At 33.5% G+C, this 25994-nt stretch overlaps 1 protein-coding gene across 1 annotated transcript; it reads right to left on the bottom strand.

Moving 5' to 3' along the window:
* Nucleotides 1-9686: 9686 nt before the first annotated feature.
* On the bottom strand, nucleotides 9687-13815 carry LOC106763314 (cucumisin). Its single transcript, XM_014647515.1, has 9 exons — nucleotides 13790-13815; nucleotides 13199-13290; nucleotides 12880-13114; nucleotides 12249-12768; nucleotides 12076-12173; nucleotides 11072-11299; nucleotides 10853-11006; nucleotides 10557-10770; nucleotides 9687-10296 (listed from the first exon to the last, which is right to left on the bottom strand). Exons 1-9 carry the CDS (start codon nucleotides 13813-13815, stop codon nucleotides 9773-9775), a joined length of 2091 nt encoding a protein of 696 aa, XP_014503001.1. The 3' UTR covers nucleotides 9687-9772.
* Nucleotides 13816-25994: the final 12179 nt, after the last annotated feature.

Here is a 25994-nt window from a genome sequence, read left to right as displayed (position 1 = left end):
CGAGCGGTCGCACGTGTGCTTAAACCCTTACAAAATATTTTTATTGATTTTTAATTTTTAAAAGAAAAGGGAAAAGGTTTTCAGCACAAGGCCTACGCGAGCGGTCGCACGTGTGCTTAAACCCTTTCAAAATATTTTTATTTGATTTTTATAAAAAAAAGAAGGAAAAGATCTTCAGCACAAGGCCTACGCGAGCGGTCGCACGTGTGCTTAAATCTTTCCAAAATATTTTTATTGATTTTAATTTTTTATGATTTTTATATTTTTATTTTTATTAGCAAAGAGATATAACAACACACAATAATAAAAAAAATGCCAAAGCTAAAGAAATAAAACAAACAAAGGCAATAAAAAAAAACAATATAGTCCAAGCCCAATAAGAATAGGGGTGCAGAGATTAAAACCGGGGTGCTGAAAAATATTGAAGCTTCTGGCCTTGTAGTCTGTTAGGGGTGCAGCATGAAATTTCTTAGTCCAGGCCCAAGGTAGGCGTGCAGCAGTGAAATTTGGGGGTGCCACTAGATGTTTTGCTGACCAGGCCCAAGCCCTCTTTTAATGTTTGCCAGAAAGGGAATGGAGGTGCGAATAGAGTCGTGCAAGGTGGCAAGAAGTAAAAAGGCAGCCCATAATCAGGCCCAAGGCCATTTAACCCTAACAGAGATAGGGGTTCCTCCCATTTCTTCTCATTTTTGCCAAACGCTGTCAAGAGACCCAAGGCCTTCTCCTTCCTTGAACAAAATACTCAGAGATACCTCCCCGCCGCTCACGTCCACGGCCAACCTCCACCGTCGCCATCCACGGCGCCAACACGCCGCCGGCCACAGCATCAAAACCCTACTTCCCCCCTTTTTCTTCTTCACGCGAGAACAACCTTCTTACCCTATGTTGTTCGCTATCAACACGGACGGTGACGATACCGGTGCCACCAAACCAGAGCCTCCACTCAACGTCGAGTTCCCTCTTCTATTCACTATCAGGATCGCCGGTGACGATGCCGGTCACCGCCAGAGCTCCTTCTCGCGTCGCAGTCGTCACTGCTTCTATCGAAGTCGCGCAGCCGCCATGAGAGTCGTCGTGAGAAGCTTTCTCTTCTCCTTCTCTTCACGCGAGAGAGTGATTGCAACCACGCCTCTGTGAACGACGTATGCCTTTCGCCGCCGCAACGGTGCCAATGCCGCCCAACTCTCTCCTCTTCCTCCGTTTCTTATTTCCTCACAGGATCATAGAAAGGCTTTGATGCACCTCTCCGAGTATCACCGATTCTCAACCCTGGTACCTGCCACCAAATTTGATTTGAGTCCTGGAGTGGTTGTAATGGTTACGGTAAGGGATAGAGTTTTGTTGAGGATGGTGGTGATGGGCTGGATTGGTGTGTAGTGGAGGTTAGGAAGTTGATTTGGTTGTCTCTGTTTTGCTTGGTTTTGTAGGTTGAATGTGAGAGTCCTGATGTGTGCCTTGTATGTGATGGTTGAAGGGATCAATCCAGTTGGGGGAATGACAAATTGGAGTAATGAAGAGTTTTCTGTTTGGTGTTGATCAAGAATTGATTTCTGTTTGGTGTTGATGGGGAATTGATTTCTGTTTGGTGTTGATGGGGATGAGGAATTAGAGTGGGAATCTGTGTGTGATCCGAGAGGACGAATAGCGTGATGAAATGGTATTTTCATGAAAGATGATGATGGTCGAATGGTGTTGGGTGTGTTCCCGTGTTGAAGCATGGTGTAGGTGGTGAGCCCGAAAAGGGTGAAGTGTGTGATGGATGAAGTGTGTGATGGCTTTTTTTTCGGTTATGGGTAAGGAGAGAGGTTTTGTATTGTGTTCTGAGGCGTTCTGTGTGTGTGATCATTGCTGGATAATTTTCAAGAGTAAGTGATGGATCCCTTGGAGGTGGTTACGGGTTATCTGAGAATCCATGATGGCGTGAGGATGGTGTGCGTGATGAGGACAAAACCAGTATCTGTTGTGAGTAGTGGAATTGAGTGATCAGAGTTGATGAATGAGGTGATGGAATGGAGGGTGAAAAATGGTGAGGAAGCAACGTGTGCGGACCAGAAGAACAGAGAAGTAGAGAGCTCAAAAATAATGCTTCAGTGAATTCTGTTCTTCCCCCCTTTACAACAAACTTTTTTTCTTTTTTTCTTTCACGTTTTTTTTCTCTCTTTTTTTCTTTTTCTATTTTCGTTTTTTTTCTTTTTTTTTTTCCTCTTTTTTTTTTCTTTGCTTTTGTTTTTTTTTCTTTCTTTTCGTTTTATTTTTTCCTTTTCTTTTTTTTTCTTTTTCGTTTTCTTTTTTTTATTCCTTTTTTTTTATTAGCTTTTTCTTTCTTTTTCCTTTTTTATTATTTCTTTTTTTTTCTCTTTTTTTTTCAAAACAATAAAATCAAACGAAAATTAAAAAATAAATCCAAATAATAAAATAAAAACTAAATCAAATAGTAAAATAAAAATAAAAATAAAATGAAAATGAAAATAAAATAAAACAAAAGTAAAAACGAGTCCTATTATTTAGTCACCCGGACGAAATTGGGTGTTGACACCAGAGTCCACGAATACTCCAATGTCTGCCACCCAATGGAATTAACCAAGAACCCCAGTGAAGCAAAGAACATCTATTATAAGAAAGCTTTAAACCTAAACTAAGCATGGAATCGAGAATCGAGAGTCTAAAGTATATAGTGGTGTTTGTCACCCACCACCTGTGTGTTTCTATATTACAAGGCTTCTTTATATAGGAAAAACTAAAACAGAAAAAGAAAAGAAAATGGGAAAGGGGAATGAACCGAATAACGGACTTGGAATATTCTTGAGTGCCTCGAACTAACTCTGACCTTGCTCTTCAACCATTCAAGCTTCAATCGATCCAGCTCTGCAAGCCTCCGATCACAATTTTGATCTGATTAAAATCTTGGGCTGGCCTCCTTTTGGGCCTTGGAGCTTCCAATTTGATCCATGGAACGCGTTTTTGCTTCACTGCATCACCCTCTTCTCTCTGCTTAGCGAACCCTAGCTCATGGGTGAAGGAATTGGGGAAAGTCCCAAATGAACGAACCTCTACACGAATGAATGGTAAAGAAGAGACCCCCTTCAGCCTTGTCCAGCAGAACGCTGCGTTTCACTTATTGTTGCAATGACAAAATGTTGTGTTTCATTATTCCTCCAAAAGGGCTTCAATTCAGTAGCTGCGGTCCATCACTTTAGTGCAATTTAAAAATTAGGTGCAACGTTCCAGAAGTGGCGGCCCAAACTCCAATCACAACAGCGGCCCAATTTCTAACCTATCAGCAACAACCCACTTTTATTAATTCCTGCAACATTATAAAAAATAAACTAGTAAAAAAATGAAAAATAAAGCCTAAAAAGAATGAAATTTTATTTTTAATTTTTTTGAATATTTTTCTAAAAGAGAAATCACCTAATTATTTAAAAACCTATTATATTTAACTAAAAAGACAAAATTAACATTATTTTAACAAAACTCTATTTTTATCCTAATTATACTAATCTATCTTAATTCTAGAAAATTAAAAGCTAAATTATTCTAAAAAAACAATATTAACATAGAAAAAATGGGGAAAAATATAGAGTTAACAAGGTACTCTACCAATGAGTATGTGTTGTTGACTGATGAGGGAGAACCTGAATATTATGAGGAGGCCATTGAAAGTGAAGAAAATAAAAAATGGTTGGATGCAATGCAGGATGAGATGAAATCTCTGCATGATAATCACACTTATGACTTGGTGAAGTTGCCTAAGGGTAAAAATACAATTCTACATCTACCAGATATAAAGCCATATTAGTGGTGAAAGGCTTTAGACAAAGAAAGGGTGTTGACTTTAATGAGATTTTCTCACCTGTGGTGAGGATGACATCCATCAGAACCGTGTTAAATTTAGCTGCTACTCTTGATTTGGAGGTTGAGCAGATGGATGTAAAGACAATTTTCCTTCATGGTGATTTGGAAGAAGAGATTTACATGAAGCAACTAGATGGTTTTCTTGTTGAAGGCAAGGAATACTATGTGTGTAGGCTACGAAAAAACCTATATGGTTTGAAGCAAGCTCCGAGGCAGTGGTTTAAGAAGTTTGAGTTTGTTATGTGTGAGCAAGGCTGCAAGAAGACTACTTCTGACCATTGTGTTTTTGTCAGGAAATTTTCTGAGAATGATTTCATTATATTGTTGTTATATGTTGGTGACATGCTTATTGTTGGGAAAGATCTTTCCAAAATTGACAAGTTAAAGAAGCAACTGGGCGAGTCATTTGCCATGAAAGACATGGGAGCTTCTAAGAAGATTCTTGGTATAAGTATCACTCGTGATAGAAAAGAGAAGAAAATTTGGCTATCACAGGAGCACTACATTCAGAAGGTGTTGCAAAGATTCCAAATGGAGAATGCTAAAGTTGTAAGTACTCCTCTTGCTACTCATTTTAAGTTGAGTGTTAAACAAAGTCCTTCAAACGAAGCTGAGAAGATAGATATGAGAAAAGTTCCTTATGCTTCTGCGGTGGGTAGTTTGATGTATGCAATGGTATGTACAAGGCCTGATATTGCACACGTTGTTGGTAGATTTCTGTCAAATCCAAGTAGAGACCAGAAGGTGTTGTCACAAAATATCAGGATAAACGTCAGCTAAGCTATAAGTTCCATATTCATACTTTAAAATTCCATAACCATCCATGAGATATTCCTCTTTGGAATTCTCTTCCACATCCATGTTATTCAATTCATATCATTATTCAAATATCATCATACTTAACCACCAATACAATCAAACCAAATAGTATAATAAAATCCCAATCATGAATAAGACCGAAAGAGGTATCATTATATTTATGAACGAGGCCGAGTGGAATAACATTCATTAGAGACTAACATGACCGAACGTTATTACCAAACTAACTACTTTAGTTGAATCGAACCCTTATTATTATATTGATCGTTTTCTTATTAACCGAAGTCTAAGACCGAATGGTCCATACTAGACATAACCAAAAGGTTGACCGAATGCTATAGTACGCCTACCATCAAAAATAACCAAATACTAAAGCTTTAACCGAAACCTAAGAGTTTAAACCGAACACTATAGGCTTAGGCCGAACATTTATTTCATGAGATAGATCATTGTTAAAACTGAATACTATTAACAAACTGAATACTATGAAGAAACCGAGTGTTAGTACAAGACCGAGCACTACTAAGACCGAGTGTTGGTACACTTACAAACAGTAAAAGTAGATATGACCACTACGATAATGAGTACTTATTTACAAACCTATAATGATTATTATAATATATAAGAGTTAAATTATTTTTAAGTAACTTAACTAGGTTAACTACTAAATGGACATAGAATACTATACATAGTTCGAACGTTTATTTTACATTATATACAATAGAGACCGATCGGTCATTAACTGATTCTCTACAAAAAAAGAATCCAGTCAAGACTGAACACACCAAGGAAAATTAAACAGTCACGAATGACTCTCGGCGACAATTATAGAATTATGTACATTCATGATCAAACCCTATTCCTACCCAATTCATGCCATTTATATATCATCAACACATACAAACTAACATGCAGTATTCCAATATCAACCAAATTACCAAACATAACATCATTCAAGCACGCAACCATTTATAACAGAGAATCATAATTAAATTACAAGCTTTCCTTACCTCTAAACCCAAATATTTCTACACTTCCACGGTTGTCTTAAGTCCTAAGCAACTTCTAAGGATTCCTACAAACTTCTGATTGGTGAAAAGGAACCAATTATAGCATCAGGAACCGAAAACAGATTCAGAGAAGAACTAGATGAACACATGCAAGCCAATTAGTGCTTGCATGCATCAGAAACGCATAAACCTCAAGGAACGAAGAGATATTTGAACTTACGGGCTCAAAACAAAGTCTTGATCGGTGCAAAGTGAAGCCCTTAGCACCAGGAAGACTCAGGCGCTGCCTTAGCTCTTTGACAGATTAGACAAGAAGACACAAATCGAGCTACATCACTCTTCATACCTAGCCACCAAGAGGATTTCTTGAGGTCTTGATACATTTTAGTCATGCTTGGATGCATGTTAAAACAACTTTGATGCCCTTCCTTGAGAATTAATCTTTTTAGCTCTCCATCATTAGGGACACACATCCTATCTCTGAACATTATGAGACCGTTCGTCCCTATATTGAATTATTTTCCTTGGTCTAAACCAATCAACCCTTTAGTCTTTTGCAATTCAACATCATCTGATTGCTTCTCTTTGATTCGGTCCAATAAATCACTTGTCAACTTAAGACTGCAACACTTTATACCGCTCGGTTCTAGCTTAAACTGCAGTCTTAGATCTCTAAAGCTTTCCACCAAACTTAACTCTCGGACCATCATTGCAGAAGCATGAACAACCTTTCTGCTCAACGCATCAGCCACCACATTGGCCTTTCCAGGGTGGTATAACAATTCAAACTCATAATCTTTCAAGAATTCTAACCACCTTCGCTACCTCATATTTAATTCTTTTTTATCAAAGAGATACTTGAGACTCTTGTGATCGCTGAATAGTTGGTATTGAGCTCCATAAAGGTAATGCCTCCAAATCTTCAAAGTGAAGACCATCGCTGCTAACTCAAGGTCATGTGTAGGATAGTTTTTCTCATGAACCTTTAATTGCCGAGAAACATAAGCCACCACCTTCCCTTCTTGCATCAGTACGCAACCCAATCCTTGGTAAGAAGCATCACAGAATACTTCAAAGGGCTTGCTAGCGTTGGGAATAACCAGTACTGGAGCACTCATTAACTTTTGCTTCAGTTCTCTAAAACTAGCTTCACACCAATCGGTCCAAGTAAAAGGTTGATCTTTTCTGGTCAACTGAGTCAATGACGCTACTATCTTAGAGAATTCTTCAATGAACCGTCTATAGTAGCCAGCCAATCCAACAAAACTTCTGACCTTAGTGACCGAACGAGGTCTTTCCCATTGAAGCACAACTTGCACCTTAGCTGGATCCAATGAAATACCTTCAGCCTATATCGCATGCCCCAAAAATTGCACTTCCTCCATCCAAAACTCACACTTGGATAGTTTCGCATATAACTACTTTTCCCTTAGTATACCGAGCACTATCCTTAGATGATCTTCAAGCTCTTCATGAGTCTTTGAGTAAATAAGGATATCATCAATGAAAACAACAACCACAAACTTGTCCAGGAAGGGTCTAAAAATGCGATTCATATAGTCCATGAATATGGTTGGAGCATTAATAACACCGAACGACATTACTACATATTCATAATGACAATACTGAGACCTGAATCCAATCTTTTGAACATCTCCTTCCTTAACCAACATTTGATGATATCCTGACCTGAGATCTATCTCAGAAAATACAGTAACCCCATGCAATTGATACAACAAATCATCAATTCTTGGTAAAGGGTACTTATTCTTGATCGTCAATTTGTTCAGTTGTCTATAATCAACACAAAGCCGAGAGTTGTCATCCTTTTTCTTAACCAATAACACTGGACCACCCCACGGTGATGCACTTGACCGAATGAATTTCTTCTCCATTACTTTTCCAATATGCTTCTTGAGCTCGGCTAGCTCTGCTGCAGTCATTCGGTATGGCGTTATAGATACTGATCCTGGTCTTGACACCAGATCAATAGAGAATTCAACTTCTCTTGGAGGAGGTAATCTAGGGACTTCTTCAGTAAAAACATCCAAAAATTAGCTTACGGTGTTCACTGAGTATACTTTGTACCGAAATAGGATAAGACGATTAAAAATTTTAATCTACCATTTGACATTTCTAAATTATTTCTTCTAATTATAAGACCTTAAAATTAAAATAATTGTCTTAATTTCTCTGTTTTGGCTGGTAGGAAAAAAATTCCAGCTAGCCTCACTTCAAAGTTTTGCTCGTTGCTGTATTCTCTCTCTTAATCAAACTGGTGTGTTCCTCCTCATGTGACACTTGGAGTCTCCAACACCACACACTCTTAAAAATTATACTATATTTTGGGATATTTTAGGGTATTGAGGAGATAAACAAATTAATATGATATAAGGGCAAAGAAAAAGATATGTTAAAACAAATAAAATTGAAAGAGATAATAGTACAAAAGGCATAATTAAGATATCAAAAGAAACCCGATTGAGATTGAATATAAAAGAAAACCTGATCAAGATGGGGAAATATCAGGAAAAGGGTAATTGAGTCTGAAGCTAAATCAAGAAAAGTTATAGAAGGTGGAATTAATAAAACATCTGAAACTATTTGAGTAGTTTAAAGTAGTTATTATGTACTTTTATTTTATTTTAGTTAAGTAACTGTGAGAAAATGAAAAAAAAAAATATAAATCAATAGTTCAAATATAAAAAGGATGATATATTATAAATACAATTTCAAATATCTTAAGACCAAAATAGTAAAAAGAAAAACTCAATAGAAAGACCAAAATACTAAATATATAACTCTCCTTAATGTTTTATCAATTATTACTAAACGTTTTATCATGTCAGCAAATATGTCTATTCTAAAACAACACAACATCGAGATCCAATTAAATTTCAAGCTCAAGATAAATTTTAACATTTAAATTTATTTTTATTGTAATTGATTAAAGCTACCTACAAGTAGGTTGAAAAATATTTCATATAAATGGGTTTGACTTCAAGAGTGAGATTAAGATAAAACAAATACTTAGAAAGGATAAATTTAATTAGAAGATAACTTTGTATAAAACTGAGTAGTTTATTTTTTACGACAATGAACACTATATTAAAGAGGTGCACTAAATATAAGAAAACAGACAAGATCACCCAAGAAAGTATGATCAAATGTGATTAACTAACTACCAACATTATCTATTACTAATATAACTTGGGCAAACCAAAGAAAATGAAATCTGTCTCTATCATAAACCAGTTGAAAAGAAAAAAGTTATCTATATACTAGATGACTTTTTTTGCATTCAGATATTCTCATATGTCAAAACTTGCTAAATAACTTTAACACAGAAAAACTTGATAGACAGAATGTTAGGATTGAGCATAATTAATTTTATTGTACTATATTATATTAGAAAAACTAAATTATTTTTACCAAAAATTAACTTTTACCACTTTGTAGTTTAGTTTAAAAAAAAAGTGAACTTTTTTTATTTACAGTTCAGTTAACTGCTTGAACTCTGACCAAAATTATGCTTATGCAGTATATAGGAAATGTGCAGGTGATGAACCAATGGGACGGGATTCATATAATTTTGGTCAATTGATTATGTGAGATAAATATTTGAAATATCCTTTTGCATTTTTCTTTCCTTTATTTGTACATATATAATCTGATATATTTATCGCATTTGTCACTTTTGTTATGTGTAAAAGATATGTTCCTTTGTTACATTGCTAATACTCTCAGAAAATCATAAGAACTACATAAGAAATAGTAAGGAGTATAGTTTGGGGAAAACTTATTTGAACTTTACAATAGATACATTTAAAGAGACATCAGTTGTTCATGCCACATGTAGCTGGAATTGTAATGTCTAAATAGTAATTATGATAGAATTATAATGTCTAGATAAATAGTAATAATTAAGGTACATATCTCCTTGGCACATTTTGGTAGAACTTGAACTAAATAACTAATACTGTCAGGAATATTGTTTGGAGAAAACTTATTTGGCAGCCTACAAGGCTTACAACTTTGCCATTCAAGTTGTTTTTTTGTTGCACTGACAAGTGCTGGTAGCAGAAGATTTATGGAACATAAACAACAACGGGGCTCCTTGCCTTAAAAGTGCCATCGTCCCAAATCAAAGAAAAAGAAACCAAGTCCGCATTAATGCTTCCTTCAATCTTAAGGGTAAAAGACAGCATCTGACCAAACGATGAAAAGGCCAAAACATTTGGCAGTACTTGGACATTTAGAGAAGATGGATATGCAGTTATTGTGGCCTTATATGTGGATGTAGCTGATCCAACATTTGTGACAGTTCTACCAAAAGTGACATTGTTGTAGCTTGACCGAGGGGTTGATAGAGCAAAAGATGGGAGATTAAGGTTGAAAACAGACCCTTTATTTGCTGATGTGCAATTGCTGTTATCTCCTGTAATTATTTCCAGCGCTAATGAACTATAACCTTGTCCACACAGAAAACTAATATAATCATATTCACCAGCATCATAAACTAGTCCAGGATTTGCTGCCTTCAAAGGATTGAGTTGCCCCGCACCGTAAGCAAATTCAGCATGTACATCAAGTACAGGATTCATAGGAGTAGCTGCAAATAATGAACGAACAAATTTGGTCCTTAACATCTATACTTGGCAATTAAGTTGTACCACAAAACAATTGAAGTTAATCTAGTTTTTTTCCAATAGAAAATGTACTTTAAACTGCTTTGTGCATTAGGTTTTAGGTTATCATATCTTCTCTTTATGTTTATACATTTAAAGTTAATTAATTCTTTCACACCCTCATTTTTCCTACATTTTTCAAGGGTTATAAAAGGTTGATAACTACATTATGTTATATAAATACCAGTTGTCATCAGCGCGGATTTTATTGCAGCAGGAGACCAGTTGGGATGAAATGATTTGACGTAAGCAGCTGCTGCAGTAACATGAGGGCATGCCATTGACGTTCCAGATATTACATTGAAATATGATACTCTTCTGTCTCCTTTAACACCAGAAATAGGAGAAATCGGAGACCATGCAGCCAGAATATCAACTCCTGGAGCTGCTATATCAGGCTACAACATCAGCAGAAAACTTAGATGTAAGGAAATAAGTCTGAATCGGTTGGACTGATTTTACTTTGTAGCATGATGTTACCTTAAGAATATTTGGAGTGACCTTATTTGGACCTCTTGATGAGAAAGGAGCAATGTACGGGGCCCATGAATCTTTTCCTTCGTAACTCGTGAATATGGTAGCTGCTGGATTACTCAATAATCGGTGACATGACATATAAATCAGATAATCACGACTAATTGCAAAAAATTATACAGCACTAATGTATGATGTTTTATAGATTGAAGAAAAGTTTTATACCTTGTTGACCTTAAATAAGAAAATACGGTATCCCCATCACTTGCGGTAATGCTAATAGCTGGCAATGCATATATATCTGCCACAACTAAAGGGGCTGTACTAGGGAATATAAATATAAGACCAGCAGCCCCAGAAGCAAATCCCACATATTGAGAAGGAGTATAGCCATCACACAAAACAATTTTCCCTTTCACCAAAGCTCCATCCAAATAATTTTCAAGGCTTTTGCTAATGTTAGAATGGAGTTTTGAATTGTAACAGAAGGAAAGATTAGTAACAAAATACACAAAATAATCAAATTAAATTATCCTTTAATTTTTTTAATTATTTATAAAATTCAATTTCCCTCTTTAGATGTTCAATTTAATTACTTGATTTTCTAAAAAAAAAAATCAAATATTGTTTTCTCCATCTAAAGAATACAGTTGTTTGACCGTATAAAGAATAGGATAAACTATACTTTGTGACTATTTCAACTGTACATATAGATGCAATTAAAACACTACAATAATTTAATAATTTTTTTTATTGAAAATATTATTTATGTTTTGAAATTAATTGCACCTAGTGAGGTTCAGCAACTATCACTTGAATAACTAAGATTAATTAAATTAAATTTACTAAAAATTTTATGAAAGTTTTATAATTTCATTATATTTAAAAATGAAACGTTTTTTTTCTTCTAAAAACTAATTAGTATTTATTATAGTGACCGTTTTAAACTGTCATTATGTGTAACATTTTTTAAAAGATAAATTATAATATTATTGTAGTGATAAAATTTGAAATTGTTACAAGTGGTAACCCATTAATTCAATATTCTTCCTTCTTTAACTGATTCAACTTATTATATGGAAAATGAAAATTGAATATTGGAGAAGATTCAGACATCAAATTGAACCCTTTAGAATAAAAGAAGTATATTAAATTATATAAATAAAGAAAGAAAATAAAAAAGAAATTTAATCAGATAATTAAAATGAGATATTGGAAAATGCTGGTACCTGGATGTGGAACTTTTAGATCCAGCGGCTGGTGCATCTCCCGCATAAATTAAAGGGTAACTCTTCTGTGTTGGACTAAATGTATTCACTGAAATTCCCTGTTGAGGAAAATAATTTATGTCAGTTTTTTAATATTTTAAAAAATAAGTGGGAGAATTTAAAGGGATAATTACCTGGAAGATTAGGCCATTGCCCAGTTGGAGTTTGGTTAAAAACTTTCTGTCTATGGTGGAAGCAGCCACGGAAATGAACCAGGGTGCAAGATTTGACATTGTGTAAGGAAAAGGACCCAAATTGCCTGCAGCTTGAGAAGTTAATATGCCTCTCTTCATTGCATGGAAGGCTCCTATTGCATATATATCTTCAAAATATTCCATGTGCATGACTTTTGTAGGTCCCACTGAAAGAGATATAATGTCAACACCATCCGTAATGGCTGCATCAAATCCTGCAAGAATGTCAGCACTTTTACAATAATTTGTCCAGCAAACTTTATACACAGCAATACGTGCTAATGGAACTCCTCCTCTTGCTGTTCCTAAGCCAAGCCCAAATAAATATGCATTCCTAACAGGGTTTCCAGCCGCAGTTGATGCACAATGAGACCCGTGACCAGTGGTATCAGTTGGAGATATTCTGTCCTCCTCGGCGAAATCACCATCAAGACGAAAATATTTTGCTCCAATGATTTTGCTATAAGTAAATCAACGTTTAGTTTTATCTTTTAATAATTATTATGTTGAAAATTTTATTTCTTTAATTTAGGTATATGTGTTGTAGCATGTTATAACAAACATCACTTACTTATTACAAGTGAAGTTATAGCATGTTCCTTTCCATTTCTGTGGTGGTGGACCAAAGTCTCCGTCGGTGAAGCTAGAGGAAGTAGGCCAAATTCCACTGTCGATTACTCCAACGATTGTGTTACTTTCTACCTCCGTTCTTGGGACATTTTCAGGGAAGCCAAGAAAGTCCCATGACCTTGTTGTTTGGACACTGTGGATTCTATTTGGAATAACAGAAACCACCACATCCATTCCTGCCAAACATTCCAAATTTTCACAAAAATGCATACATCGTAATTACAGTTACATATATCGACTCAAAATAATATTAAAATTACCTTTCATTCTTTCTGATTCTTCTTTGGTTAGCCTCGCTACAAATCCATTGAAACTCTTGTAGCTGTGTACCAAAGTATCTGGTGCAAGTTTTCTGCATGGATATATGCCATTTCGAATTTTATTTAGTTATTTTAATTATGAGTTATAAAGTTGAAAAAAGAGAAGGAGAAATTGCCAGTTCTTTAGTTAAAATTTGAGAAATTAAAATGGGTAATTGACTTTGACTTGATCCATTATGGAATTATCATGAGTCAATCTAACTCGGTTCATTTATTAATGAGTTGAAAAAATTTGGATTCAACCCGAACTATCATTGATTAGTGGATTAAATAAGTTAGTTCATTGACTCAATTAATTACAATTTTTTTTATTAAAAAAAATAACAAAAAAATTCTAATTCAAATCTAAATAAAGCGGAAGGGTTTTAAATTAAATATATGATCAATCCTACATAAAATTTCATTCACACAAAGATATCACAAAATCTTTTCAACAAAATTTTTAATAATTTCGATTCAAATTTGATTCTACAAAAAAATTGAGTTATTAATTATTTGGTGGATTTTTCACATTGTCTAATTATTTCATACAAAAATAATTTCACCCGAGTCTCCATTTCAATATTTTGTAAAATGACTAACCTAACAAAAGCTACTTATTAGAAAAATTATATGAGTTGGTGAGCCAGCCAAACTCATCATGGGTTCAATATGTGTGAGTTGAGTTCTTAGTAAATTGGGTTTAAAATTGACTCATATTGAATTTAAAAAAAAAAAATTCAATCCAATTCGACTCAAATCTATGGTGAGCTAGATTGACTCATGAGTTTCAATGCATTTTGAGAGTTAAAACACATATTTTTAGATCTAATAGATATAAAATATAAGAATTGCTCTTCTTTAGAGCATTCTATTGAAAAATCCTTCCAAAATAAGTCACAATATTACTTGAAATTGAAAATGTTACGCAGGCAAACAAAGAACTATTATTAAATAAACAATGTTAAACTAAGCCCCTTAGTAGTGTAAATCTGCTGTGTAAGTTGAAGTAATCAATCAAAGCCTATGAATTTAAAATATGTCTAGTTTGACACATTTCTATAACTAATTATATGTTGTTTTGTAATTATCTTTAATTATTAGAAAATTGTTGTATATCCGAGCTCATACGTTCATATATATTGAAATGATTATATGTACGCAAAAATATGAATTGAGTGTTATCTCTAAACAAAGCAACAATTATATAAAAGCTAAATTTGAAATATAAAAGCTAGAATTGTGTAATAATATATGACCTGCTGATGGCACTTTGAACGGTACTAGTATGAAGTGATTCTGTAAGTTCCACGCCCTTCGGATATTCGCCCATGTAGACTATGTAAATCTGTATTAGATTACAATATGAACAACATTAATTAAAAAATAAATAAAGATGAATTTAAAATAATAGTCCTACTAGGATAATTTCATGTGGATGCTTAAACATTGAGAATACTGTATTCAACCTTGCATAAAATCATTTTTAGGTTAATTTGTGTTGTAATAATGTTATGTTATTGCAAAAGAATATTTTTTGCAACGTTAATATTTTTATTAATTAGCAGAAGTCAAATTTTTAAGTGTAACGGTCAAATTATTTATTGATTTTATTCTTTCCTAGTTCTATAAATAGATAGTTCTTTTTTCATTCCAAGACATACCAAAAATGAGTATTTTCTCTTCCTCTTCTCTTCTTTTCATTTTCTAAAAAATATTCTGGGTTTATTTATACTTTTTACAGAGTTTCTTGCTAGTTCTGTTATCCTCGAATATGTTCGAGAAGTTTCTGTTGGATCTTGGGGACTTGCGCAACACACCGTGGATAAGTCCTCAAGGACAGTAAATTTACATGCATCAAGAAATTGCGATTTAAGTTTCGGTCAGTATTTTACTACAATCCTAAGGATTTATATTTCATTCTCGTTACTGTCAAAATACGAAAAGTAGAGCTCTCAAAACGGGTAACCCGGCTCGACCCGGCCCGGCCCACCACGGGTTGGTCACTTGGTGAGCCAACCCAACCCGGCTCATTTATTAGCGAGCCAGAAAAACTTGAACCCGGCCCAACCCACTACGGGTTGGTGGGTAAACGGGTTGGCTCACTAGCCTATTTAATTAGATTTTTTTTAAAATAAAAAAAATACAAACTTTCTGTAATTTAAATTTAAACAATTTTCACTCCCACAAAAAATTATGTTAAAGACAATTCAAAATAATAATAAAAAGTACAATATAATTCAAATGTCATTAAAAAACAAACACAAAAAACATACAAATAAGTTTCTTATATTCATCATTTTTTGTTCTTGTTGTAACCCTTGACCCTTGTTCTTGTTGTCTCCAAATTCACTAATAAAGATTTTAATATCAGAACAATTCCGACAATCAATAAAAAAATATTAGTAAAAAGAAAGAGAACCCGTACTCAACAACAACAACAAAAAGTTAATAGTTTAATTTGTAACATAATTTCCCAAATTCAAAGATATCAAAAAGAGCTTGTTCAAATAATGTATACTCAAATTGTTTAAATAAAATGAACAAAATCTGATACAAGCATGTTAGAATATGAAAAAATCATTTCATGTCTTCAAAACCCCCAGAACAAAAAACAAATTCGCAAACCTCTATTTTTGTCATTATAGGGTTTTTGAAAAAAAAAAAAAAAGAAAGAGAAGTGAGAAAACAAAAATGTGGAGAAAAGAGAAGAAAAAAGAAAAGGTGTTTTACATGCTCAGTGAAGTGAGGGTGAGAGCACCGTCAAATGAGAGCAAGTACTCTGAGAGCATAGATTACTTTTTTTTGTATAATGAGTGAAGAAAGTATTTAATTTTTTAGGGTTTCATAAATAAAATAATAAAAATTAAAAAAATAAAATTAGGTAGGTGGGTTGGTGGGCCAACCCGGCTCACCACGGGTTCAACCCGCATGAGCCGGGTCTAAATGAGCCGGGTTGAAATCTGACCCGCATATAAGTGGGTTGTATTTTTCAAACCCAACCCGGCCCGAACCCGTGACGGGCCGGGTTGGCTCGCGGGTTATGACCCATTTTGACAGCTCTAACGAAAAGCTTATTATTATTATATGATAATGTGAATATATTCTTGAAATTTTTAGGAATATAGAAAGCTAATCTTATTTATTTATTAATTGATAATTTAACTATGAATGTTTTGTTAAATATTTGTGTTTTGTTTGAATGATTGGTGATATTTTTTTTAACATTATCTGTAATCAATGAAAATTTGTTTGAGGATCATTAGATATTGATTATTTCCATGTCCACATGAAATTAATTTTATGAGATGTGAATTTTTAAAGGGAAAAATAATTTAAATGGATAGGTAAATATGGTGGCTGTAACGTACCAATCTTATGTTAGACAATCAATTATTGCTTAAAGTATTACGAAGAAAAAAGTAAAAGGAAAAACTTTAGCATTAAAGCCAATTAATTCTGTTTAATTGTTTTGAGAAAAAAATGGCCAGATACGGTGGGTGCAGGCCATAGATTTTGTTTCAACAATTCTGGAGGAAGAAAGGGTTAAAATAACAATTTATTTTAAACTGACTCGTAGGGTTTCTCTCGGTGAATAACAATTTTAAAACTTGAAATCCTAAATGAATAGGAACCCTAAATTTTTTCCCTTTTCCCAACCTCGAGTTTTTTTTTTTCTCGCACACCAAACATTGGGTGTCCTTCGCCTTTTCTTTTTGTTTCGAGCTCGCGGAGGCACAGAATTTTTTGGTGTGCATTGAGGTTGATTCTGAGGGTTCTTCGTCGCACTACCCAGGAAGGCTTTTCTCCTCCTCTTTCGCCATGGACTGGGCTCATAGTCACACAAGGAGACACCCTTCTACTCCCTCTGTTTCGTTTTGGTCCTCCTTCCAGAGGAACCTTTCTTTTTCCTCTTCTTTGTTTTGACTTGGAATTTTTTGCAAGGAGGAGAGACCATGTTTGGTGGCACATGCACGACGTTTTCTCCGTAGCTGTGTGTCGCAGTGGCGGCTCTGCGGCTTTGAGGATGTTCTGGCAACGGAATGAATGGTGTTTCGATTTGTTTTAGGGTTTTATTGTCTTCTGATTTTGGGTCTGCATTGATTAGCACAGGGTCCTTCCTTTTCTTTCGGCGGTGAAAGTTCACGATGGTCACCGTAATGTGTTTTGAGGACTTTGGGTTGCTATAGGTTAAACTTATTGGGCCTAGAGATCTAGTATCAAGTTGGAACTAGAAATTAATGTGGAAAGGAATGAGACTTTAAATAAAAATAATGAGATGATTAATTAAAATAATAAATGACTTATTATTTTGAATTGATATTGAATTATATTTATAATTTGTCATTATTGTTTGAGTAGAATCTATTCAATTTTAGATGTTATAATCGGAAGAGAGATAGTATATTATTATTTCAAAACAATACATTGATAAATTTCTTAAGAAATTTGGGTATTATGATTTTAAAACTGTGAGTAATCCTTATAATGTTAACTCTAAATAAGTATGTCCAAATAATTAAGAGTTTACGGCACTTGATATTGCTTACTCAGTAGGTAGACTGAGTAGATACACTCAATGTCCAAGTCAAGAATATTGGGATGCACTTGCTAGGCTTATGAGATACTTAAGAGATTCAATGGATTATGTCATTGAATATAGTGGATTTCCCGTTATACTAGAAGAGTATAGTGATGTTAACTGGATCTCCGATTCAGATGAGACAAAATCCATTAGTGGTTATGTATTCACACTTTGGGATGGTGCGATCTCTGATTCAGACGAGACAAAATCCACTAGTGGTTATGTATTCACACTTTGGGATGGTGCGATTACATGGAGATCAGCCAAACAAACAATTATTACGAGATCAACAATGAAATCTGAGTTTGTCGCTCTTGAGATGGCTGGTAACGAGGTTGAGTGGTTGAAAAACTTTTTAGCAGACATTCCACTAAGAATGAAATAAACCACATCGATGTCAATACACTGTGATTGTCAATCGGTAATAGCTATAGCAAAAAACAATAATTTGGTGAAGCAGCTGCTAAAGAGTGGAACTATTTTCATTGATTATGTGAAGTCAAAACGGAATCTAACAGATCCTCTGACAAAACCCTTGGGAAGAAATATAATCTTAGAAACACCGAGGAAAATGGGACTTAAGCCACTTGCAAACAAACAAGTGATGGTAACCCAACCTTTGTGATTAGAGATCCCATGAATAAGATTCATATGGATAAAAACAAGTCACTTGTTAGTTCTGATAGCACTAAATCGATTTTAGTCAATTATGTCCCTTCCATCGATTTTAGTCAATTACGTCCCTTCCTATGGTGTGTGTGTGTGTGTGTGTGAAAGTGCTAAAGACTACGTTATTGAGAGGCTAAACTTTGTCATTAAAATTCGATGTATGATTTGCAGCATACATTTGATGAAATCACCTATATGAGTGTCGAGTGGGGCCGCTTGCATGAGATCTTGGCATGATTTCTAGAACACTCATGAATATCGGGCACGCGCATGGTCTAGTAAGCGCAACACAACGATAACAACAAGAATTGTGTATGAGACCCAGAATAAAAGTTTCTTCTTTCAACTATTGTTGTAATAATTTATGTTATTGCAAAATAAATTTTTCTTACAACGTTAATATTTGTATTAATTAGCAAAAGTCAAGTTTTTAAGTGCATGGTCAAATTATTTATTGCTTTTATGGTCTTTTATTGATTTTATTCTTCTATAGCTCTATAAATAGATAGCTCTTTCTCCATTTCAAGACATACCAAAAATGGGTCTTTTCTCTTCCTCTTTTCTTCTTTTCATTTTCTAAAAATATTTTGGGTTAATTTATAATCTTTTGCTAGTTTTGTGATCCTCGAAGATGTTCAAGAAGTTCCTATTGTATCTAGGGGACTTGCGCAACACACCGCCGATAAATCCTTAAGGATAGTGAATTTACACGTCTCAGGAAATTGTGATTCAAGTTTCGGTCAGTATTTTACTACAATTTGTTTATTTTAAAAATAATCCAAGCTCTTTTTAACTAAGATTTCCAATAATTTTTATAATTGTTTAAAAAAATCATAAAAAGATAAGAACGTAAGAGTAATCTAAGATATAGCTTCTGAAGTATTGTACAGAATTAGAGGATATATCAGAAGTATATGTGTGGAAAAGTATATGGGATATATGTTATTTACCTTTCGATCATCTTTAGAAAAAGACGGAGTGAGTAGCAGAATGCATGTAAGAATTTGGAGAAGATGCGACAACCCTAAAGTCTTCATCTTTTGTAATCTTCACAAAAACGATGAAAGTGATTTCAAGCTCTTTCAACCTATGATTAAATTTAATTTAGAATTGGGAATTGTGAATAGAAACCTACAGTCATGTACATAAATAATTGGGCATGAAAACAGAAACGATGATCTTACAAAAAGTTAAGATGAAAACATATACAAATATACATTAATAAGAACATCATAGTAATCTGCACAACAAAGTAATTTTAATATACATTAGTATTGATTGCATAACAAAGTGGATAAGCAAAGTTGGTTTTGTCATTTTTTTATTTATTTTTAGATTATTGATTCTTTTTTATCAATTGTTGTGGTTGAAGTTGAATTGGATCGGGTGGTGAATGTCTTCCATCTATCATTTTCTTGAAACTTTGTTCTTCGGCGCATTTTATTCCTAACATTTTAAAATATTTTTAAACTTTGTCCTTTAGTTATGTATATGTAAATATCAAAAGACGTTAACATGTCACTACGGTTTTAAATTATTACTAAATGCACATATTTAAAATTATTTTTAATACAATGACCACTTTATTTTTTCCTTTATTTTCTCTTTTTGTAATTATCTTCATCTTCCTCCCCCGACACTATTTTTGAAAATCGTCTCTTTCTCTTTCTCTAAATTGCTGCACTATATTAAGAGTGAACTACTCACCAAAATTAATTAGGACGATGTTAATCTTAATGTTTAGTGAAATTAAGAGAAAGTAATTATATATGATTTGGTTCATTTTGAGAAAAAAATAATTATCCAAATTTTTAATAAAAAAAATGTCTGCAATATGATGAGATTTTGTTCAGATGAAAATTAACTGAACCAAAACTGCAATTTAATGCGAATATTTTTAAAATTAAAATAATCTTATTTTGTACTGTTTCACAATTATTTTATTTGAAGAATTAGTAAGGATTGAATTTAAACTAAAACATTTCCTATTGATTGTTGACGAATATTATATAATTATAATTAGAAATTCATAATAAAACAATTATGCTGAATTAATTAAAATACCGAATAAATAATAAATATAAAAAAGTATAATCACATTTTACTGCTCTACGTCACTTATCAAGCCAAACCACTGACTGAAATTGCATGGTTTGAAAAAAAAATACAATTTGATGAAGTTTATAGATCATGTTTACATATTATAATAAAATATTATTAGTTTGATTATTATTTATCATTTTATTATTATTTATTAAATTTTTATTAAAATACTTTTAATAAGTATTATTTTAATAGAAACGTAAATTTATTATCATATTGATCTTATAAATACTTTATCGTGAATACTAAATGTTTGATTATATAAATTCTAACTTTCTTAAAATTTAAGAGAATTTTTTTACCGGTAAATCTCTTTTACGGATAGATCTCTCCCTCAAAGTAATAAGGAAGTCAATTCCTAACAAGAATCGTTTTTAAAGCTACCGTTAGAAGTTTATCACATATCAGCAAGTTCATGCTCAAGTTTTGAATAAGAACAAATGGTTTTCAATTTTTCAATTGAGGTATCTCGAATTTTAACAACCTTGTTATACAAGCTTATGTATGGAAGAATGGAAAAAGAGCATTGTTATAAATATACAACCCAAAGAAAGAAGCAATAGAAAATTATTGGGAGAAAAAAAAAAAGATTAGAAATGAATAAGGTATTAGAAATAGGAATAGAGAAGGGACATACCACACATGTTTATCTATCTTGTGTGAGAAATGATGTGAATATACACACACTCTTTCTCACCTTTTATAGCCACTACATTGGATGCCATCATGGTACAACTCAAATTTATGTCGACATTGATATAATTTTCTTACCTCATACAATAATTATTACGTACAACTCAAATTTTGATTAGAAATAGCTCTAAATTAAATCATTGAGAACCCGATTTGAGAATTTACTTCTGAAATATTTAACTATAAAATTTGGTTTAACATTTTAATATTTAGTTATTCTAAATTTGAAGATGGTTTTAATGTAAATTTTTAAATTAGTTTTAAAAATCTCTTTATTATTTTGAATATATAAGGTAGCTTTCACAGTCGTAAGAGGATATACGTACAATTTTTTGAAGTCTGCAAATCATTGGCTGAGATGAAACTAAAGAAGGGTGGAAATTTTGAATTAATTTCCATTGTTAGAAGAGACAAAATAAAAGGTGAAAGTAATTTTTAAAACAAAATTGAAACGAAGTACTATTTTTTCTTACTTTTATTTTCCTTCAATTAAATTCCTTTAAATTTTATTCTATTTTACTTTTTCATTCTTATTCGAACACAATTTTTAAAAGTTTTATTCGTTTTATTGAGCGTAAATATATGTTGCAAGACCCCTCTCATTCCTTGACATCAAAATCTACTAGAAAATAAATAATTAATAATTAAGTTTTTTTATGAATTAAACATATTTTTAGTCTCTCAAATATTAACGGTTTTAGTTTTATTCCTCTTTTAAATTTTGCTTCATTTTAATCATTCACCTTAAAAAAATTACATTTTTAGTTTTCCAAAATCAATGACATTGGGTGAAATGACTAACCGTGTCCACGTTATGGCACGTTAGATATTGAAAATATACAAAGTTTCCTACTTTTGAATGGAAACTCATAATAGGGGTTGACCCTCTGATGGCTTCTTTGACATGGAACATGTATATGGCTGATAAAGGGGGAAAGATTGGAATAAAAAAAATGCTACAGAGGGCCACTCGTGATTCATCTTCGTCTTCCCTTAACATCGCAACATCAATTTGTCTTGACCTGCACCCAGAAAAATTAAACAAATTTCCCCAATCTGATTTCAAATCCCTTTCCGCTAAGAACAAAGTTAAAAGAAGAATGGAAATTGTGGCGATTGGACGACGAACTGCTCTAGATGAAGAGGAGAATATGAACAAAAGGATGATTCGATTTAGAGGCACAAGTGAATCACAACAACCAGTGCAGACAAAAAGTGGTGGCACTGTCTCATAATCGTCTATGCCATAGCAGCAAATATGCTGCCACACTTCATAGTAATAACTCATAATTAAAATTAAAAATAAAAAATAAAATAAAATTACTGTAATCATCTCTTCCCACCAAACTAGTCCTTGATATTGGAATTATTTTATTCTTTGTTCATATATGTACATTTATGTTCATATATTTTTATACTTATATTCTTGTTTTATATTGTTCTACTCTCTCCTTATCATTCAATAAGAAATACAATATTTCATTCTATCTTCTTTTGTAACATGGTATCAGAAGAAAATTAATTTTTCATCACGTTCTTCCGCAACCAATTTTGTTTTTACTCGGATCTTCATCCTCTACCTTTCGTTATTGGCTTTCCTGTTTTTTTTTTCTCCTTTTATGGCTACTCCCTATGTTACTCTCGCGTCATTGCAAGATACAACACACTACTATTACATTCTTGAAGGCTTGAATGATAATTACTCTGTTGTCCGCTCTCAAATCCTTCTCATGGATCCCTTGCCTTCTTTACCCAAAATTTTTTCAATGATAATTCAACAAGAGCGACAATTACAATCAGGAATTCTTTCTCAGTCTTCAGTCATGGCGGCACAAGTTTCTCAATATAAACCTTCTTTTTCTACCTTCAATGGCAGAGGTAAACCCTCTCCTGCCAATGATTATGGCCGAGGAAAATCTTCATTTCAAGGTTCTTAGGCTCGTTATCAAGGTTCTCAAGCTCGTTTCTCAGGGGGAAGGTTTGGTGCACCTCAACAATGCACTCACTGTGGTAGGACAAACCACACCATTGATACATGTTTTTTTGATACATGGATTACCACCTGATTTCAAATCAAAAAAGGTCCACAATGTTACCACAGATTCTTCTACAACAGTTCCTTATAATAATTCTCAGGCACAGTCACATTCCTAAACTTTGGGACTTTCTCAAGAGCAAATTCATGGTCTATTGGCACTTCTCCCTCAATCTAATTCCATAGCCCCACATTCTACCAATCTAGTGAGCTCTCATAATGTTTCCACTTCTTCTCAGGGTAAGGGTAATATCTACTCCCAATGGATTCTAGACACAGGTGCCACTGGTCATATATCCAATTTTTTGTCTCATTTTATTTCTTATCATAAAATCTCACCCATTACAGTATCACTACCCAAGAATAATTCTTCATTTGTTCATTTTTCTGGCACAGTTTCACTTAGCTCACACCTTACTTTAAATAATGTCTTGTTTGTTCCCAATTTTTCAGTCAATATTATTTCGGTCACAAAGTTAACTAAATCTCTATCTTGTATACTTAACATGGTTGATTTTTCTTGTGAAATACAGGACAAGTCAACCCTGCAGATGATTGGTAAGGCTAAAGAAAGAGATGGCTTGTATGTCATGATAGTTCCTGCACCCACACCCCTCGGTTCACCAGTTGCTTCTACCACTGAGAATTTTATTGCTTGTTCTACAATAAGACAGAACTCTATGGATATTTGGCATTATAGACTCATCCTTCTTTTTCTTGTTATACCAAATTACGTAACATGTATGCCACTTTACCAGATACAAAATACACTCATTGTGATGTTTGTCATTATTCTAAGCAAAAGAAATTGCCTTTTCAATTAAGTAGTACTGTTTCGAAAGCTCCTTTTGATTTAATTCATGTTGATATTTTGGGGCCCTATAGTACTTCTTCTGTTGATGGTTTCAAATATTTCTTAACTATAGTGGATGATATGTCTAGATACACATGGATTAAATTGATGGCAAATAAGTCAGATACAAGATCACAACTTATTGGTTTTGTTTCTTATATAAAAACACAATTTGGCATTGATGTAAAAGTTGTTAGATCGGATAATGGTAATGAGTTTGCAATGACAGATTTTTATAGAAAAAAAGGGATACAACATCAATTATCTTGTGTTGAAACACCTCAACAAAATGGAGTTGTTGAGAGAAAACATCAACACATTCTCAATGTTGCTAGATCTTTAATGTTTCAATCCCATTTGCCAATAATTTTCTAGTCTTTTGCTGTTTGTTATGCTGTGCAACTCATTAATATTTTACCTTCCAAAGTTTTGGCATATTTTTCTCCATCTCAACTGTCACACAATGTTAAACCTGACATTACTTACTTGCGAGCTTTTGGCTCACTTTGCTATGCTTCAACTCTTCAAGCACAGAGAACAAAATTTCAACCTCGTGCAAGAAAATGTGTTTTACTTGGTTTTAAAACATGAGTGAAAGGCTACCTTTTGTTAGATTTCAACTCTAGCAAAATTTTTATATCAAGGAATGTAGTATTTTGTGAAAACATATTTCCTTTTCTTACTAGTGACAAGCACACACCTATTGATACACAAAATTCCTTGAATTTTGTTACCAAAATCAATTAATCTCCATCACCTCTTTTCTCANAAGTTACTGATCAACCCTCTCTACCACCTACATCTCCTCCTTCTATTGTTTCAAACCCTATTAGTTTTTCTTCTCAACATGTTTCTGTTGAACCTGCCACTGCTACTCCACAAAGGAAATCAACCAGNCCAACACATAAACCATCTTATTTGCAGGACTATCATTACAACATGTTATCTATTGAATGCAAAGTTCAAAATTAAAGATCGACTCAAGTATTTTCTGGGCTTAGAAATTGCAAGATCTCAACAGGACATTAATTTGTCACAAAGGAAGTATGCTCTAAAGTTACTAGAAGATGCAGGATTGTTAGGATGTCAACCTGTTTCTACTCCCATACAACAGACACAAAATTCTCCAAGACAGAAGGAAAACCCTATTCAAATGTGCAAGCCTATAGAAGACTTCTTGGCAGGTTATTATATCTAACCAACACAAGACCAAATTTATGTTTTGTTGTTAGTACTCTCAGTCAATTTCTTTCCAATCCTTTGGAAGATCACTATGCAGCAACAATAAGGATCCTAAGATATATCAAGAAAAATCCAGGACAAGGATTATTCTTTCCCTCCAACACAGAACATTCTTTCAAGGCTTTTAGTGATTCTGATTGGGCTGCTTGCCCTGATACTAGAAGGTCTGTGACTGGTTTTAATGTGTTCTATGGTGCATCCTTAATCAGCTGGAAATCCAAGAAGCAAGGTACTATATCTAGATCATCAACTGAAGCAGAATATAGAGCCCTAGCTTCCACAACATGTGAAATTCAATGGCTTTTGTATTTGCTCCATGATTTGAAACAGCCTCTGCCACAACCAGTTCCTCTGTTTTGTGACAATCAATCTGCTATACAAATTGCACAGAATCCAACCATGCATGAGAGGAAAAAGCACATTGAAATTGATTGTCATCTCATAAGGGATAAAGTTCAAGATGGTGTAATTAAGCTCCTGCCTATTTCTACTTCATCACAACTTGCAGACATTCATACTAAAGCTTTGCACCAAGCACAATTTCAATCTTTGTTGTCCAAGTTGAGCATTAAGGATA

The sequence above is a fragment of the Vigna radiata genome, chromosome 6 (assembly GCF_000741045.1).
Source record: "Vigna radiata var. radiata cultivar VC1973A chromosome 6, Vradiata_ver6, whole genome shotgun sequence".
Classification (NCBI taxonomy): Eukaryota; Viridiplantae; Streptophyta; class Magnoliopsida; order Fabales; family Fabaceae; genus Vigna; species Vigna radiata.
This window is presented reverse-complemented; position numbering and strand designations above follow the sequence as displayed.

Excerpts from the sequence above, each read along its gene's own strand:
- LOC106763314 (XM_014647515.1), bottom strand. The coding sequence starts at position 13,815 with ATGGAGACTCGGGTGAAATTATTTTT. Across the intron at positions 12,174-12,248 it reads GCAATGGCCTAATCTTCCAG|GGAATTTCAGTGAATACATT; the intron begins GTAATTATCCCT and ends TTTCCTCAACAG. Across the intron at positions 11,300-12,075 it reads TCTAAAAGTTCCACATCCAG|CAAAAGCCTTGAAAATTATT; the intron begins GTACCAGCATTT and ends TTCTAACATTAG.